General features: G+C 48.1%; 1 protein-coding gene across 5 annotated transcripts in view; it reads left to right on the top strand.

Moving 5' to 3' along the window:
* ABHD18 (abhydrolase domain containing 18) overlaps positions 1-14,261 on the top strand; it is a 36,024-nt gene extending 21,763 nt beyond the window's left edge. For all 5 annotated transcript variants that reach the window (XM_066573760.1, XM_066573761.1, XM_066573762.1 and 2 more), the window contains 3 exons: positions 8,376-8,709; positions 11,605-11,767; positions 13,679-14,261. In XM_066573760.1, the coding sequence (XP_066429857.1) occupies positions 8,376-8,709; positions 11,605-11,767; positions 13,679-13,730 (549 nt within the window). In that variant the 3' untranslated portion in view covers positions 13,731-14,261. The remainder of the gene's footprint in view (positions 1-8,375; positions 8,710-11,604; positions 11,768-13,678) is intronic.
* The last annotated feature ends 5,291 nt before the right edge of the window (positions 14,262-19,552 follow it).

The following is a 19,552-nucleotide window of genomic DNA, read 5'->3' as shown; positions in this document are numbered from 1 at the left end:
AGCTGCTCAAATGAGGACAGGGTGTTCTGTGGATAGAGGTCTGCCAGGGTCCGGATGCCATATTGTTCCCAAATGTGAGCGTCCTCCAGTCGGAGTAATTCTGGGAGCCCATGATTACGCCAAAGGGGAGTGTCAGCTATTATGTCCATAAAATTGCCAATTGACTTGGCCTGCCGCCAGACCTGAGAGGCCAACCTATGAATTGGTAGCATTTTGCCTGTTAGGGTAGAAGGAGATTCCAGCAGGGGCCACAATCTAGGGATTTTAAGATAATGTGCCAGATGCGCCTCAGAGTTGGGGAGAGGGTCATCACTCAGCCAGCTTCTCAAGTGAATTAGCTGGCCTGCCACATAGTAAATGAACAAATCTGGCAGGGCAGCGCCCGCGTCTTGCTTCGGCCTCTGAAGCGTAGAGATTCGTAGTTTGGGGCGGGAATTTCCCCAAATAAAGGAAGACATCAGGGACTGCATGGATTTAAAGAAGCGGGACGGGATATGCAGCGACGCATGCTGCATTATGTATAAGCATTTTGGTAATACTATTAGTTTGATAAGATTGATTCGCCCCGCTACCGAGAGCGGTAGGGAGCCCCATATTTTAAACTTAGACCTGAATAAATCTATGAGGGGGTATACATTTAGCTCTAGAGACTTTCCCACATCATTGGTTATCTGTAACCCCAAGTATTTAAACTGGTTTGAGATCCGGAGGCCGCAAAGTGAGTCAATATCGCCCAGACGACTCTCACGAGAAACAGGCATCAGGGCTGATTTAGTCCAGTTGATTTGAAGGCCCGAGAATTCACCAAAAGTATTAATAAGATTTATCACATGGGGGAGGGTTGCCTCAGGGTCCGCCAAGAAAAGCAAGAGATCATCGGCATATAAAGCCACTCGATCTTCCCTATCCCCCACTGTGACACCCCTATATAACTGGGTTTCTCGTAGAATCATTGCCAACGGCTCAATGGCCAGGGCAAATAGTATGGGGGAGAGGGGACACCCCTGTCTAGTTCCTCTATGTAGTCGGAAGTAGGGAGAACAGGATCCATTAATGGAAATAGCTGCTAGGGGGGATTTGTACAGAAGAGTGATCCAGCGTATAAAAGTCTCGCCGAAACCAAATCTCCGTAAAACTTGGAAGAGAAAGGGCCATTCAATGGAATCGAATGCCTTTGCTGCATCTAAGGAGGCCAAGGCCCAATCCTCTTCTCTGGCCGCCCCTATCTGCGTCACCACTTGGGCCCTCCTCAAATTCTCTCTAGTGGATTTTCCGGGCATAAATCCAGTTTGATCCGGGTGGATTAAATCCAGTATTATGGTATTGAGACGATTAGCCAGCATTTTAGTTAGGAGTTTGTAATCAGTATTAAGTAGGGAAATTGGCCTGTAGGAACCACAGTCTAGGGGATCTTTATCCGGTTTTAGAATTAATACTATTGTTGCTTCGTAGAAGGATGGAGGGAGATCTCCGTTCTCATAGGCCGCATTGTATGTTGCAAGTAATGTAGGGAGCAATATGTCTTGGTATTTGGCATATACCTCAATTGGAATGCCATCAGGGCCTGGCGATCTACCGTTGGACATTCCCGAAAGCGCTTCCGTTAATTCAGTCAGGGTAAAGGGTGCATCCATAAATGCTTGTTGGTCCTGTGTGAGTGTCGGGAATGTAGGCTTATTTAGGAAATTGTTCAGGGTGTCCTGAGAATGCTGGAATTTGGTGTTGTACAACTCAGTGTAGAACTGTTGAAATCGCATCCCAATCTGATCCCCGTCAATAAGGACTTCTCCGGAATCAGATTTGATACGTAGTATAGAGGGAGACGCTGAATTCTGATGGACTAACAGAGCCAGCAAGCTGCTGGATTGATTACCTTGTTCATAATATTTTTGCTTAGCAAAGAAAGTAGACCTACGGGCCTTCTCCTGCAGATATATGAGATATTGTCTTCCCTGACTCAACCACCTTGTTCTATTGTCATCTGAGGGGTCTGCGACATAAGTCGCTTCCAATTTGGAATATTCGGATGCCATCTCCTGCTCACATCGGGAAGTATTGCGTTTAATAAATGATATAGAGGAGCGAAGGCAGCCTCTGAGAAAGGCCTTAAGGGTCTCCCAGAGTAGTGCCGGGTCAGTATCAGGGCTATTTATTTCAAGAAAGGTGGCAAGCTGGTCGGGAATACGATCGTGTGGGTCAAATAGACTTAGCCAGAAGGGATGTATTCTCCAACCATGTCTATTAGTCTTACTATTTGCTATAGCAAATTCAGCCCAAAGGGGAGAATGGTCCGACACACCCCTAGGAAGGTATTGTACTTTCGCTACTGTTGAACAAGCACGGGCGTTACCGAAAATGTAATCAATGCGTGACAGAGAGTTGCTGCCGGCTGAGTGGCACGAAAACTCCCGATCCGCTAGATGTTTAGCTCTCCAAACCTCCTGCCAGCCTACCTCCTGAGAAAATGTAGTTAGTGTTGTAGGGTGTGGGTTAATAGAAATTGGCAGAGTAGTGCTAAATTTATCTAATGTTATGTCAAGCAACATGTTAAAATCACCCATACAGACAACAGCAGCGTTTGGGAACTGAGCCGCAAACTGGGCTGCCTGATGAAGGACAGTCAGGTTTGCCGGTGGCGGCAGGTAGACCCCAAGGATAACATATGGATTTGACTCAACCCAGGCCTGTATAAAGACATATCTCCCCTCAGGGTCTCTCAGGGTCCGACCAGGCTCCCATCTAAGTCGCTTGTGTATCAGGATGGATACTCCCCTGGAGTATGAAGTGTGGGTAGCGTGGATGGACCACTGGACCCAGGGCTTACGCAACCATGATATAGACTCTGGAGTCAGATGGGTCTCCTGGAGACATGTAATATGCGGGTTACAGCGCCTCACCTGTGAGAAAACCATAGAGCGTTTTCTGGGAGAGCCCAGCCCCCGGACATTCCAGGACAGCATAGTGAAATTAGACATTAATATTATACTTTACATGTAGTAGTAGGATAATCCCTAAGTTAAAGAAGGTGGACCCCCAGTAGTGGCCCAGGAGCATCCCAACCTCTACAAATCCCCTCCAATCACATATCCATACATTGTGCTGCACCAATCCTTGCAAAACTTGAAAAAAAACATAACTAAACGTTATAAACCAAACTTGAAGTTGCATGTGTGCCCGATTACTTAGAATGAGGAGAACATTGGTATTTAGTTCATGCAACATAGTAAATATAGGGGGAGAGAGTGCACCTTTCAGATGGCAATATATAGGGCACAATCTCACATTTCGCACCAAGCATAAAGTCCGTGGATCCCGGAAAAACATATATAACTGTTATAATGATAATTCCCTGAGGCGTGGGAGAAGAAGTCCCAAAAGGTCTCTGTCATGTAGTACTGCCCAATCCACACAGGGTAGGGGAACAGAAGGGAGTTGAAGGTGTTAAATACGAGGTAGAGAGGGCAGACCTCCGACAGGGTTACAACGCTTAGGTTACCAGTTCTTGAACTCCTGGAGCTCCAGGTCAACGTCTGGGCGATCCCGGGAGTCGCTCCAACCAGGTCTCAGCCTCCGCAGGTGTAGAGAAGAAGATAGTGCGGTCGCCATGAATGACTCGCAGACGGGCAGGATACATCATGGAATACTGGATAGCAGCTTCTCTCAGCCGACGCTTGACGTTGACAAAGGATGCCCTCGTTTTTTGAAGAGTGGCCGAGAAGTCGGGAAAAATGGAGACGGTGGTGTTGTTGAATTTAAGTGCCCCTTTACGTCTAGCAGCTTGTAGGGCGGCGTCTCTGTCCCTGCTACTGAGTAATCGTGCCAGCATCGGTCGCGGTGGGGCACCCGGAGGTGGGGGCCGAGATGGAACTCTATGTGCCCGTTCAATGGCGAAGGCCGAAGAAAAGGCCGCCTCTGGAAGAAGGTCTTTCAGCCACCCCTCCATAAACGCACACGGGTTTTGTCCCTCAACACGCTCCGGCAGGCCTAAGATTCGAAGATTGTTTCTTCTTAGTCTGTTTTCGAGGTCATCAGCTCGTTGAGACCATAGACCGGCCATCTTCTCCACTTCGGTCAATTTAGCTGGTATTGGAGTTAGAGTATCTTCCACCTGTGAGATGCGGGCCTCAGTCTCTCCGACTCGCTCCCTAAGATTCTGCATATCCTGTCGTAGGAGGCCCACGTCAATTTTAACTTCCTCAATTTTGCTCGTTAATGAGGTAGTAGAACCTTTAATGGCATCTAGCAGTTGGGCCGTAACTTGCCGTAGTGTAGGTTCTGAGTCAGAGGGTAGAAGCGTGCTAGAGCCTGGCGAGGGGGGTGGCCGTTTCAGTGGATCAGAGGGTGCGTGGCTAGCATCATCAGGTTGTTCGTGAGCAAATTCACGTAGCCGCTCTGCTATTGGTATATTAGATTTGCGGCTCATTTTTGAGGTTCTACGGCTCCCTCGCCGGCAGGACACCGGTGTCGATATGATTGCGGTCAGCAGGACCCACCACTAAGTCTGATGTCACCCACTCTACTGGGGTACACTAAAGGCATACACAGGTCTTTTTAGGTAGAAAGTGTCACTGGCTCCAGCTGGGTTGTGATCACCAGGAGTGGTAGTACTAGAAAAACTATCTCCAGCTGTGGTATGACCGTTTGGAGTGGTAGTAGTGGTGAAGTGACACTATTTCCAGCTGCGATGCGTCCGCTAGGAGGAGTAGTAGAGTGACTATTTCCAGCTGGGTTGTGTCCTCTAGGAGTGGTGAAGTGTCCCCTCTCCCCAGCCGTGATGTGTCCGTTGGGGGGAGTAGTAGTAGCAGAACAGCTCTCTCCTCCACTGTGTGCGTCCGCTAGGATTAGTAGTAGAATGGCCCTGTTTCTAGTTGTAATGTGTCCGCTAGGAGTAGTAGTAGCAGCAGCAGAGTCACTCTATCTGTAGCTGTAATGCGTCCACTAGGAGTAGTAGTAGCAGAATATCTGTCTCCAGCAGTGACGTGTCCGCTAGGAGCAGTAGTAGTGGTGGCAGAGTGGCTCTATCTGCAGCAGTGACGTGTCCGCTAGGAGCAGTAGTAGTGGTGGCAGAGTGGCTCTATCTGCAGCAGTGACGTGTCCGCTAGGAGCAGTAGTAGTGGTGGCAGAGTGGCTCTATCTGCAGCAGTGACGTGTCCGCTAGGAGCAGTAGTAGTGGTGGCAGAGTGGCTCTATCTGCAGCAGTGACGTGTCCGCTAGGAGCAGTAGTAGTGGTGGCAGAGTGGCTCTATCTGCAGCAGTGACGTGTCCGCTAGGAGCAGTAGTAGTGGTGGCAGAGTGGCTCTATCTGCAGCAGTGACGTGTCCGCTAGGAGCAGTAGTAGTGGTGGCAGAGTGGCTCTATCTCCAGCAGTGACGTGTCCGCTAGGAGCAGTAGTAGTGGTGGCAGAGTGGCTCTATCTCCAGCAGTGACGTGTCCGCTAGGAGCAGTAGTAGTGGTGGCAGAGTGGCTCTATCTCCAGCAGTGACGTGTCCGCTAGGAGCAGTAGTAGTGGTGGCAGAGTGGCTCTATCTCCAGCAGTGACGTGTCCGCTAGGAGCAGTAGTAGTGGTGGCAGAGTGGCTCTATCTGCAGCAGTGACGTGTCCGCTAGGAGCAGTAGTAGTGGTGGCAGAGTGGCTCTATCTGCAGCAGTGACGTGTCCGCTAGGAGCAGTAGTAGTGGTGGCAGAGTGGCTCTATCTCCAGCAGTGACGTGTCCGCTAGGAGCAGTAGTAGTGGTGGCAGAGTGGCTCTATCTCCAGCAGTGACGTGTCCGCTAGGAGCAGTAGTAGTGGTGGCAGAGTGGCTCTATCTGCAGCAGTGACGTGTCCGCTAGGAGCAGTAGTAGTGGTGGCAGAGTGGCTCTATCTGCAGCAGTGACGTGTCCGCTAGGAGCAGTAGTAGTGGTGGCAGAGTGGCGCTATCTGCAGCAGTGACGTGTCCGCTAGGAGCAGTAGTAGTGGTGGCAGAGTGGCTCTATCTGCAGCAGTGACGTGTCCGCTAGGAGCAGTAGTAGTGGTGGCAGAGTGGCTCTATCTGCAGCAGTGACGTGTCCGCTAGGAGCAGTAGTAGTGGTGGCAGAGTGGCTCTATCTCCAGCAGTGACGTGTCCGCTAGGAGCAGTAGTAGTGGTGGCAGAGTGGCTCTATCTCCAGCAGTGACGTGTCCGCTAGGAGCAGTAGTAGTGGCAAAATGACTCTCTAGCTACAAGTGTCCACTGGGAGTAGTAGTAATACAGTGCCTACCTCCAGCTGATGTCTGTCCACTGGGAGTAGTAGTGCAGTAACTTGATTGCTAGCCGTGCTGTGACCTCAGGATGCTGTAAAGCCCCCCACAGAGCTGGTCTGTTTGAAGCTGGAGACAGTCTCCCGCTGTGTGCTGTAGCAGTTTTCCTCCCCCACGCTTCAGCTAAGCAGCAGCCGCCTGTCAGGATGGAGGAGGGGCCGTCTCCTCAGCCTCGGCACCCACTCTCAGCCTCCGCAGCAGTAAGGGACTCCCGAGGAGAATCCCAGCCCCGTCACCTTTCACCTCCCAGCCTCCACGTCAGTGTTCTGCCTGCAGGGCTGGTGAGTGCCCGTCAGCGTCCCCGCGCTCCCCCGCAGCCTCTCAGGCAAAGGTGGGGGAGGTGCCGCACTGCACCCGACACTCAGCTCCCTGTCCGTATCGTGGATCTCACCCACCAGTTGCTTCAGGGATGCTCAGCAGGGAGGGAGCCGCAGCGTTATCTCTCCTGCCGCCGTGTTCCACGTGGGCCGGTCTCCCAGCGCGCGGCACGTGTAGCATGCAGGCCCAGGTCCGGACCTCCCGCCTCTCACTCAAAACAGCCCAGAAGTTGCACCAGGGACCCCGCCAGCACGACCACCGGCACCAGTGCAGTCTCCGGGCGCCAGTACTTAAGTTTAGTGCCTCAGGGAAGGAAGGATGTGACAGGATTAATGGGGTCTCCACGGAGCTGCCTTTAGGTGCGACTGTTCTTCATGGCCGCTTAGCCACGCCCCCATTCGTGTCAAATTTTACCCATATGCACATAGCCTTATGCTGTGGCTACAGTAATACCTGCACTGAGAAACTGAAGAAATTAAAAAAAGATCAAGTGGCTTCAATTAGCATTTTTATCTAGTATTAATGTCTTCTATATACTGGATTTCATATTTCAGTGTAAGAAATAGTTGTGAAAAATGACATAGTCCAGCTGTCAGTCTAATGGATCAGAATCTTGCTTTACAGCATTACCAGAAAGCGCAAGCAATATAACAGTAAACGCGCCATAGCACTAAAATTGCAAGTGTTTTTCTCCGTGTACAAACAGAAGACGATCTTGGCAGGGAAATGTTTAGTAGAATGTTTCCAACAGGGTACAGCAAACATAAGGCCGGGATATGTCCTACAAAGGTGACATTAGCAGATTGTGCGCTGTTGACTTTACAGTGTCAGGGACAGGACAGGACTTTCTACTACATTAGGCATTTAAAGAAATCGCATGTATTTTTCTGCACGTGCAGAGTTATACTTCTCTACACCATTTAAAACTGGTACAGAAGAACTGCCAGAAGACCATTAGAAGGAGCAGAAGTGTGTGCAAAAGGAGTATTTCTGATATTCTGTGGGTGGAGAAATGATGCCTTGAAGTTAGTGGCCCACAGCACAATGCAGAACTTCTGAGAAGTTCAGATGTCTTCTGACAGATGTTGTGCTAGGAAGACCCACATAAGTGTTATTAATCAAGCCAAGTTAAAAATTGCATCTGGGGTTTTCATACCCCAAAGGTCTCTGCTCTCACCATATGTAGAACTTTAAAGAGTTCCGAACAACTTCGGAATGTACAGAACTTCTATGGGCTGTCTCACAAAGAGAATGCAGCCAATAGCGGTGGTAGTGAGTGTATTACTCCGCCGCTTGTGGTTGGGAATTGGCCAGCTGTGACAAATACTAATAGCTTTTCAATGTTTACTGTTTTCCAAAAATAAGACCTACCCTTATTTTTTGAGGAGGCCTGAAATACAAGCCATACCCTGAAAAAAAGCCCTAGCTGCATTACATGAAAAATAAAAAAAGCAATACATCACCTAGCATGCTCGGTTCGGGTCATCCCGCTGATCCCGGGAGCTCTAGTGCACTTCCTGTAACCAGGAAGCGATCTCCTGGGGGCGGCTGAGGGCTGCAGCAAGTGCGCTAGAGCTCCCGAGATCAGCAGGAGGGACTGGTACTGAGCCTGCTAGGTGAGTATAATAATACATCCCCCTCTTTTGTCACAAACATTGCTATGACAGGGTCTTATTTTTGGGGAAACACTGTAGTAGAACAGATATCCCAATAAATATGCAATTTCTCTTGTAAATGTTATGGAATGTGCCTTATTATTGTGTCCTCGTCTGTTTTCAGACAGATTCTTTCAAGATGGGACAAGACTTTGTGAAGAATTCTCCAAACAGTGTTGATAGCTTGACCCACTTAAAACTTGCTGCTAGTATCTTCCGCCTTAACAGTACTCAGAAACCGTTATCTGCTGAGTCTATACAAGCATCAAGTAACAATAACCATGAACTGATGTTTCAAGGTGACCCTAAAGGGGCGTATATTGGGCAAGCAATGACTGGTGGCCTAAACAGTAACCTGAAAAGGGAACAGGCAAAAAGAAATGAAGCTCTACAGAGAGAGTCGCTGTTCTTCATGAAGGGAGTCATGGATGAATGTACACATGTAGCCAACTTTTCAGGTACAGTATTTTATAAATTGCTGTATAAGGGGGATCTGAAACATGGCATCTTCTGTGTAACACACCTACATATATAAAGAGTGTCAGGAGACTTGTATGTAGAAATATCTACACTGATGGTGGTTAATAATTCCTGGCACTTAGTGAATGTACTTGCCAGTAAATGACCTACTCTTGGTGTGAGGGCAATCTAGTATATTTTAGTGTTAATTCTTATTCCCATCTCATGAAGTGATTGCATATCATCAGGATCCTCCATTTTATGCTTAGCAGCAGATCGATCTTTGGGACCCCACCATTTTTGAGACTGAAGGCTATGCAGCTCGTGTGTATCGCCAAGTACCTCTTTAATGATTGCATGCACTACTGGCTACCCGGCTATGCAGGTAGCTGCAGGCAATCTCCTTCACATCCGGTTGCCTTGTTCTGGGGGATAAATGGTGAAGATCATGCAATATTCCTTTCATTCTCAGGATCGGTGGAGGTCCCAAAGGTCAATCTATTGCTATGCCATCCATTTGTGAGATGGGAAACCCCTTTGAGCAAAATATATGCAATGCACATTTACACCCCCAATTCCAAAAAACTGAGGACACTATGTAAAGTGTAAAGCAAAATAATGCAATGATGTACACCTCTCATATAACCATATTTTATTCACAACAGAACACATATTAAAAGTGGAGAGAGATTTTTCCATTTCATAAAAAAAAAAAAACTTTAGAAATGGTTGGCAGCAACACATCTCACAAAAGTTGAGACAGGGTAACAGAAGGCTGGAAAAGTAAGTGGTGCTAAAGAAAAACAGCTGGAGGGTCAATTTTCTACTAAGTCACATGACTGTGTATAAAAAGAGCACGTTAGAGAGGCAGAGTCTCTCTAAAGCAAAGATAGTCAGATGTTCAACAATCTGTAAAAACTGCATTTAAAATTGTGGAAAGTTTCAGAAAAATGTTTTCAATGTAAAGTTGCGAAGATTTTGAATATCCCACCATCTACAATATAAAACCTCATCAAAATATTCAGAGAATGTGGAGAAATTCATCCACACAAGGAACAAGGCCAACAGTCAATACTGGATGCTTAAGATCTACGGGCCCTCGGGCATCACTACCAGAAGGCCCATTTAGACAGGACGAATGTCAGGCAAAGGATGCCCGACACCCGTACCCGCACATACTTGTGCTGCTGCACAGGAGCTAGTATCGCTGGCTCACAGCGGGCGGCTGGAGGAGATTTCAATCCTCACTCCAAGCTGCATGAACGATGAGCGTTCAGTCTAAATAGCAGCTGTTCAGTATTGAACGGCCGCTATGTCAAGTCAGTAGAGAGGAGCGGAGGATGGGGGGGGAAGTGAAATCTCCTGCAGCCTCCCCTCCGCCTGCTGGCCGCTCTGTCAGCAAGCCAACGATATTGGCTCCCGTGCAACAGCGCAGGACCGAGTGTATGCGGGGACGAGTGTCTGGCATCGTTTGCCTGATATTCGTCCCGTTTAAATGGGCCCTTAATTAAAAACAGACGCCGTATCCTGCGGACATAAGAGGAGAGGGACCACCCAGCATATCAAAAGCCTGCATCTCTGATGGTATGGAGTTGCATTAGTGCCTGTGGCATGGGCAGCTTACACATCCTGAAAGCCACTATCAATGCTGAGCAGTATTTAGAAGTTTTAGAACATATGCTCCTATCCAGACAATGTTTCATTCCGGGAAGGTCTTGCATATTTCAGTAAGACAATGGTAAAATATATACAGATAGTCCCCGACTTGCGAACATTCGAGTTACGAATTTCGCTAGATACGAACTATCTCTTCTGCACAGTATGATGTAATGCTATGGCATTACATCATACTGTGCAGGGACCGGACAGGCTTCTATCAAGCCTGATAGAAGCCTGTCCGGTCAGATCGCGGTTGCGGGGCAGCCGGGGATCTCCTGAAGGGCACTAGGGCTGTCTATGCAGAGCGCCTATCAGTCCGTGCGCTTGATAGGCACTCTGCATAGGCAGCCCTGGGGCCTTTCAGGAGGTCCCCGGCTGCCTAGCAACCACACAGCGTCCCGCGATCTCATCATGGGACGCTGTACGGGCCCCCTGAACGTCGGGTGCAGGCTGTTTCTTACAGCAGGCACCCGGCGGCAGCAGTTCCGACAAGCCGCACCGCTCGTCAGAACTGTTAACACTTTAAATACCGCTGTCAGAGCGGTATTTAAAGTGTTAACAGTTAGGACAAGCGGCGCAGCTCGTCGGAACTGCTGCCGCAGGGTGCCCGCTGTAAGAACAGCCGGCACCCGACGTTGTATGGAGCGGGATCCACCCGCGATCCCGCTCCATACTACCATTTGTTCGACTTGCGAACAAAACGGACTTGCGAACGGGCTCCCGGAACGGAACCTGTTCGCAAGTCGGGGACTACCTGTATACTGCACCCATCACAACCTCATGGCTTCGCAAAAGAAGAGCCTGCAGAGTCTGAACCGGCCGCCTGCAGTCCAGACATTTCACCAATAGAAAACATTTGGCGTATTATGAAATAAAAAATCTGACAAATCCGACCCAGGACTGTTGGGCAGATAGAATCCTCCATCAGACAGGAATGGGACAGCATTTCTCTCCCTAAACTCCAGCAATTGGTCTCCTTACTTCCCAGATGTATATAAACTGTTGTAAAAAGAAGAGGGGGTGCTACACAACGGTAGACATGGCTCTGGCCCAACTTTTGTGAGATGTGTTGCTGCCATCTATTTCTAAATGAATTAATATATTTTTTTTAGAATTGTGGTTGTACAAAATGACTAACACACAGGTAAGCACACCCAACTAGAATAACCAATGCCTTACTGTACATTTTACATGTTGAGGTTTTTTATTAATCTTAAATCCTATATTTGTTCCAGTTCCGGTGGACCCAAGCTTAATCATAGTTGTTCAAGCCAAAGAGGATGCTTATGTCCCGAGGGTTGGTGTACGCAGCCTCCAAGAGATTTGGCCTGGGTGTGAGGTTCGGTACTTAGAAGGCGGACATGTCAGTGCCTACCTTTTTAAACAAGGGCTTTTCAGGTACGGATGCTGTTATTACATAGTTCATTAGTGTGTGTGTGTGTGTGTGTGTGTGTGTGTGTGTATGTATATGTGTATATATATATATATATATATATATATATATATATATATATATATATATATATATATATATATATATATATATATGTGTGTGTATATATATGTATATATGTATATATGTATATGTATATATATATATATATATATATAAAATCTATCCCACGTGGAGTGCTCAGTCGACTTCTAAAAGGTGCTATTCATATCCAGAGAAAATATTATAATGTTCAATGTTTGAAAATTAATCTTCAATATCTGGGTAGAACTTCGAGGTTGCTGCAAAAAAAATGAGTTTAACCCCTTAACTCCATAGCACATAACTTTACGTCCTGGCTGCATGGTACTTAACACAACGTAAACATGTGGATGGCACGGAATCAGAAGCTGAACCCACGTCATCCTGCAGTTGGAGTCGGCTGTTAACGATAGCCGGCCTCCCACTGCAACAGCGGGGATACATAAGAACAATCGCTGTTAACCCAATACATGCCGCTATCTATGCAAATTGTGGCATGTACAGCACTCACAAAGGGAGCGTGCTAAGTCTGACGTCATCGGACCCCCTTGCCATTTGCCTATGATCGCCATTGTAAGTGATAAGGCATTCATAGCGATCATAGCTGTTATGGTTCAAGTCCCCTACAGCAGGGGTCCCCAACCACCGGGACGCGGACCGGGGCCGGGCCGTTGGGTGGTTAGCGCCGGTCCGCGGCACCGCCGGGAACTTTTGCTCTAAACACAAGGCCCGCGGCCAGAATATAGCTGGTTCTCGAGCGCCGCAGCTCAGCCAATGCAGCACTCGATGAAACAATCAATCAGAGCCAGCGCTACCTAGAGGCGGGATTTAGGAACCCCCTAACCAGGATGTGGCGGCTAAAGACTGCAAATAAGTGTGCCGGAGCTTTGGAAGCAGAAGTGTGGCGGAGTGGACAGCTCCTTTTAGGCAATGTATTGTTTTTGGGTTTTTTTTTTTAAATGCGAGTTAGGGCTTATTTTTGGAGCAGGGCTTATATTTCAAGCCCCCGGCAAAAGAGTGATATTAAAACGCAAGAAAACGCAGCTCTGCTGCACAGAAATCGCCTGAACACTGCTGCGATATCGCTGTCACCAGTGTGAAAGAGGCCTTAATCCCACGCCATTTTTTTTTTTTTTTACTATCGGCCAGGATTAAAGCCCAGGACCAAGCGCCGTAAGTTTCCTGTACTTGGTTCTTAAGAGGTTAATGAGGGAATGGAGGCAAATGCTCGCTACTGGTATGCGCCACAGCACCCTGATTCAGCCATGTCCTTGTGTGTGTTTGTGCATCCTGGTACATAATTATTTCTTAAGTAGAAGGAGGATATGGATCACACCTGGAAACACAGCAGTTTTGTGCTCCTATCTATTGTAAGAACATTCATGTAATCCCTATAGTTATCTGATCAGACACGCTGGATTCTTGGGTGCTTTTAGACAAAACGATTATCATTCAAAATATCGCTCACATAAGCGAGAAACCGATAATCACTAAGTCTTATCGTTCACTTTTCGCTCGTCCATTTCATGCACGCATAAAAATCATAGTTGGCTCGCTTTGCTTATCGTTCGGTTTAAACCGCGCTCATTCAGCCATCCTCATTCACTTATAAAGCGAATGTGAAAGACTGAATGATTTAAACGATTTCTCGTTTGAAGGAGCCAACGATGTATCTGCCTATATAAACGGGCTGCAGCAGCGAACGATGATGTCGCTCATTCAAAGAATAGATCGGCTTGTCTAAAAGGGCCCTTCCTATCACTTGTATGCCAACTTACTGCTAGCTCCACTTGCATGAACTAATGTGTTTTTTTTTTTTCTATCTGTTTCCACAGGCAAGCAATTTACGATGCCTTTAATCGATTTCTTCTGAAATATCCGATGTGATTTTGTGTGGTTTTTCCTTTTATATCCACATCCATTCCGTCCTCGCATTACAGACTGTGGTCGGTTGTAATGATCACTAATGTGCCGCTTCTCCACGTGCTGGACAAGATGGACAATTTGTAGGCATTGGCATAGCTGCCCACGTCATCCGATGTACCCTCCTTGGTACCAAAACACATTTGGGTTTCTACATGAAGTGTCTTTTTGTTCTTTTTGTTCAGGGATATGATGAAATGTATCTGATGCTAACAGTTTGTGACTAATTATTTATCACCCTTTACGTGTTGTGAAAACATAGACTTCTACGGTTTGTACTCTAATCATTTTTAACTTTTTTGTACCCCTTTTTTAAAATATCTGATATATATAAATAAACGTAACTATTCAGAAAGGAAGTAAAAATGAAATGTCCCTTTTGTGAATGTAAATGATTCGCTCTCGAGAATATCCTTGCATTATGTCGGCACAACTTTTTCTTCACTAATCGATGCAATGAATAAACTTGAAAAAATTAAAGTGAACTTTAAAACACATTTTTGTTTGGTCTTTTATGAAAATGTAGAAACGGCAATATTTTATGCTGTTGAGTGGTTATTCCAGTCATACTAGAATTTTCTACTTTTGTGATCTGTATTTATTAAGACAGGTATTTTATCAGAACTTGCCCAGTAGCCATCATTGTTCTTTTTTTCTTCTCTGTTGCCGCTGTCTTCTGCTATCCAGTGGCTGTTTATGCTCCATATCTGTATTTCTCAGCTTCTGCTCCTAAGTACCCCAACAGATCATGATTTAAAGATATCCTATAGAGAGAACCAAGGTTCTATTACCATTGGCACGGCAGCTGAAGCACCCAACTCTCTCACTCCCCGGGGACACAGACATGAATTTGCATTTTGCTGTTTTGCCTCAATTTGTGCAAAATTGCAGCAAAACCAGCATATGTTTACAATGATTTGCCCATTATCTGCTTGTTCTTATGTGGTTTTACATAATTTTTGCAACAGCTGTGCACAAAGCACAGCAAAAATGCAACTAGAAGTCTCTCGGGCGTAAGCACATTTCGGTCGCGAAAATACGCCACGCATTTTTGTGTGCGCAAATGCACCATGTGGCCTACCCCCTTCCGGGTGCTGCAGAAGCCGGCGGTGAACTAGCAGCATGCCCATGGCTGGCGCATTGTGGAGGACGCTTACACTGGTCCCTTCACCGCGGACAGGCCGGGTGGAGAAAATTAATTCAGGCTCGGGCCTGGCGTTTAGGCCACACTCACGATGGTAAGCTTGGGAATTTTGGAAGGAGGGCACTTGGGAGTCAAGGCCATCCAACCCCTCCTACGTCTCTGGTACTGGCAGTGCCTGCCCTCCCCCCCTCCCTCCTCCTTCCACTGTTTAATTTTTGCCTGTATCGCAGCCAGCCCGTGCGTGCGTGCGTGTGTGTGTGTGTGTACACGTACACAAGCCTGCTGCGTCTGCATTGGAGAAGTGCTGCTTCTGCAACCAAAAAGCTCCAGCTGGGATCCGGCAGTCGTTTTGGATTGGGTAAGCTCTGCCAGAGGCAACTTTCCCTACGCTGTACCTCTCCTGCAGCTACCACTTGCAGCAATACTCCCCAGTACCTCTGTGTGCAGTGTTGTGCCAATGCCATGTCCGACCCCAGACCGGAAGGTTCTGGACAAGCTATAGGCAGAGCCAAGTTTTACGCTTGCGCTTGCTGTAACGCAAAATTCCCCTGTTGTCAGTCTGAGCCCCGCTGTGCAGACTGCCTCGGCAGGCTCCAGTGGTGACAGATTACGTTCCCCTTGCCGCTCCAGTCAATCAGGCGATTGAACCCGAATGGGCACGCTCCCTTACTGCGGCGGTCTCCAGACTGGCTAGCTAGCACATCAGCTGCTATTTTACACAGGCTGCATTTGGACGGAGATGATTCCCCTTCGGGAGCAGTCGCATGGTAGATCACGTAAAAGACGTAGATCCTCTTGGTCCAGGGAGTTCTCCCATAGCAGCCCACGTATGAGAGCTAGATCATCTTAGTCCCACCAGTCATCCACATCGCAGCCCTGTATATCACAGATTCAGGGGCGCTCTATCCCAGCATCCAGGGATAGCAGCCGTTCTGAAGGGGAACGCTTTCGCACTACATCCCCTTCAGACATAGACAAAGAGCAAGCCTCTAAGCTAGTCGCGTTAATGGACAGATTTGGTTGTTGCGGTTAAGGAGACCCTCCACGTGACAGAGGAACTGTCAGCTACTCCAGCCGTATCATTTAGGCGGCATAGGCGCTGACTCCAGCTATTACCTCCTCATAAAGGCTTTGAGGAGGTTCTGCATAAGAAGTGAGAAGTCCCTGACATGCACTACAAGGGACCCGTCAAGGTCTGGGACGTTACGTATCCCTTTCTGGAGGACCTGCTTAAGAAGTGGTCTCCCCCCATCGTAGATCCACCAGTGTCTCGCCAGTCCAAACAACACCCTTCCCACGGCCGATGCGGCATTGCTTTCCGATCCGCATTATAGGAAGATAGATTTTTGCCAAGAAGTCTATCTTTGAGGTGGTAGGCGCCACTCTACGCCACATTTTTGCATCTTCATGGGTCAATAAGGCCTCTGTTGTGTGGGCAAAGCAATTACATCGGAACATTCTCTCGGGCGTTCCAACCGACGAGTTGGCAGGCACAGCGGACAACATTATTCAGGCTGGAAAATTTTTATGTGCAGCTACTTTAGATTCTCAGGTCTCAGGATCCTCAGGCCCTGGTGGTGGATGCACTGGTGATACTGTGGTCATAGTTCCACCTTCTGTACATTTTTACTCCATTCCCGCTCATAGCCATAGTGCTCAAGAATATCAGGAGTGAAGGTTGTCCGGTAATCCTCATAGCGCCGGACTGGCTGCGAAGAGCGTAGTATGCGAACCTCATAGCCCTACTCGTCGACACACAGTAGCGATTACCGAAGCAAAAGGATTTACTCTCGTAGTATTTACTCTTTCCACTCGAATTTAAGGTCGCTTCATTTGACAGCATAGCTGTTGAAACCACGATTCTAAGGGCACGCGGGTTTATGGAACCGGTCATTCAAACCATGATTAAGGCAAGAAAGCCCTCATCGTCTAAAATTTACCATCGGGTCTGGAAACGGTTTTTCATCTGGTGCGAAGAACATCGTTTACATCCAAAGCGGTTCTCTCTGGCCCATGTCTTGTCCTTCCTACAAGCGGGATTGGACATCTGTTTAAAGTTGAGTTCCCTAAAAGGTCAAGTGTTGGCCCTGTCTATTCTCTACCAGAGGCTGCTAGCCGCTACGTCTGCAATCCGCATCTTTCTTCAGGAGGTTTCCTACGTGGCTCCTCTGTACCGTTCACCCACGCCTACTTGGGATCTGAATCTTGTGCTGGACGCTCTTCAAGCTCATCCATTTGAACCACTGAAGGAGGTACCGTTACGACTCTTGTCCTGGAAGGTGGCTTTCCTCATGGCAATCACATCAATATGCCGAGTTTCCAAGCTGGCTGCGTTGTCTGTCAAACCCCCCCTTCTGACTTTCCATCAGGAAAAAGTGGCGTTGCGTCCGATACCTTCGTTCGTGCCAAAGGTGGGTTACTCTTCACACCTCAAGGAGGACATTACACTTCCATCGTTTTGCCCTTCGCTGGCTCATCCAAGGAAACGGGCCTTACATCAGCTAGACCTGATACGGGCCCTACAGACGTAGGTTTCAACCTGACTAAGACCTGGATCAACAACCCTGCTGGTCACCTAATGTCTATATCATATTGTAGCGCTCTAGAAAGACATCTAGACCCTTCTTAAACTCCTCCATTGATTTTCCCATCACCACAGCCTCAGGCAGAGTTCCACAGTCTCACTGCTCTTACAGTAAAGAACCCTCTTCTGTGTTGGTGATGAAACCTGCTTTCTTCTAGACGTAGCGGATGCCCTCTTGTTACTGTCACAGTCCTGGGTATAAACAGATCACGGGAGAGATCCTTGTATTGTCCCCTCCTGTATTCATACATAGTTATTTAGTCGCCCCTTAACCATCTTTTTTCTAGGGTAAATAATCCCAGTTTTGATGACCTCCCTCTCAAAAAAATGAAGACTAGTATGTCAGTGTGCGCTGTTTTTAGCACATCGGACGGCCCACGATGACTGCAGTGGAAGCCGTCCGCGAGTACGCCCGCGGCAAATAAAACATGCGGTGATTTCACGGGGCGGAATTCCACTGAGAAATTACGTACCGTGAGCATTGCGCTATTAGGTTCAAAAGAACCTAATAGCTGCGGGGCAACACCGCGGATTTCTGCCGTGTGATACGCATGTGGGAATTAGGCCTTACTGCGGATTTTTTTCAGCTGTGGAAAACCCTAAGGCCTCATGTTCACAGGGAAAATCAGGCCCGCTACGGATTCTCCATGTAGAATCCATAGCGGGTCCCTCCTGCCCCGCGGACATGAGCGCTTAAAATAAGAATTAACTTACCCGCAGCGGACCATGCAGGTCTTCTCTTCTTCACGGCCGGATCTTCTTTCTTCGGCTGGCGGATGTGCTCAGCACGCCGGCAGCGTGCCGTGCGCATGCGCCGTGCACATCCGCCCGGCCGAAGAAAGAATATCCGGCTGTGAAGAAGAGAAGACCTGCCTGGTCCGCTGCGGGTAAGTTATTCTTATTTTAGGTCTCCCGCGGATCCGGACGGCTTCCATAGGCTTCAATAGAAGCCTGCAGGAGACCCGCACGAAAATGGAGCATGTCACGGTTTTTTTCATGCTCCATTTTTTAAAAATTCCCTTTTATTGACCTTCCGCAGGTATTTATCTACCCGCGGGTGGTCAATGCATCCCTATGGGATGCGGATCCGCATGCGGGTGATCCGCTGCGGATTTTAAATCCTATTTTGCCCGTGGACATGAGGCCTTAGGCTGCTTTCACACGGCCGAGACGCACAAATCTCACGTTTTTCGTATTTAAGTATTTTGGTCAAAACCCCAATTAGCTCATATTAAACTTAATTGTCCATTAAAATCAATCGGCGCATGCTCGCATGGTTGGTCGCACGTGCAAAGTGCTGCAAAAATGTGTTTGTGTGAATACACCCTAAGCGTACGTTCACATGTAGTGCAAACAGTAAAGATTTCCCACTGCGGAAAATCTGTACCGAAAGCCACGTCATAAAGCGCAGCATTGGCGCAGACGTCTACATGAATCTGCTGCTGATTCTGCCTTTCCTGCAGCAGCGGTGCGGTCTGCGGCGGATCTGCTTGCGGGTTTTGACATGAATTGGACGCGGTGCAGCTTTTTTGCGTGGCCATATCCTTACAGCAAAAAGATTCTGCAGCGCCAATTCTGCTCAATGGCGGAAAAGTGACATTTTTTCATGGCGGATTTCTTTCATTGTAATCCACCAGCATATAACGTGCGGTTACCCCGAGGCGGGAGCGGACTAAGCAAGACAACGGGAAATATTTGTGTTGGGGTCACCATTTATGTTTAATAGCCCCCCCGCCAGCTATTTGTGGTGAGGGGGCCGTGGGGTCTCCGCCTTACTGGCTCGCAGAGTGCGAAGTCCATCCCCACCACGCTCGCTCTAGTAGCCCCGCCCTGTCCTCCTGATTGGCTGAGCCGTTACGTGATAGTAGACCGCACACTACAGCAGCACCAAATGAGGACTGGCAGGGAATCACTGACGGTGTCCGTCACTCCGTGCAGCCAATAGCAGGCGGCCGTTAGCCTGTGACTCCTCCCCCCCACCCCCACCCCCACCCCCCGCACGTCCCCGTCATCTGACAGCAGCTGCACTGACAGCCGCGCCGCTCGCACTTCTCATTG

This window comes from Eleutherodactylus coqui, chromosome 7, assembly GCF_035609145.1.
Source record: "Eleutherodactylus coqui strain aEleCoq1 chromosome 7, aEleCoq1.hap1, whole genome shotgun sequence".
Lineage (NCBI taxonomy): Eukaryota > Metazoa > Chordata > Amphibia > Anura > Eleutherodactylidae > Eleutherodactylus > Eleutherodactylus coqui.
The sequence above is the reverse complement of the archived record's forward strand: the minus strand, read 5'-3'. Positions and strand labels throughout refer to the sequence as shown.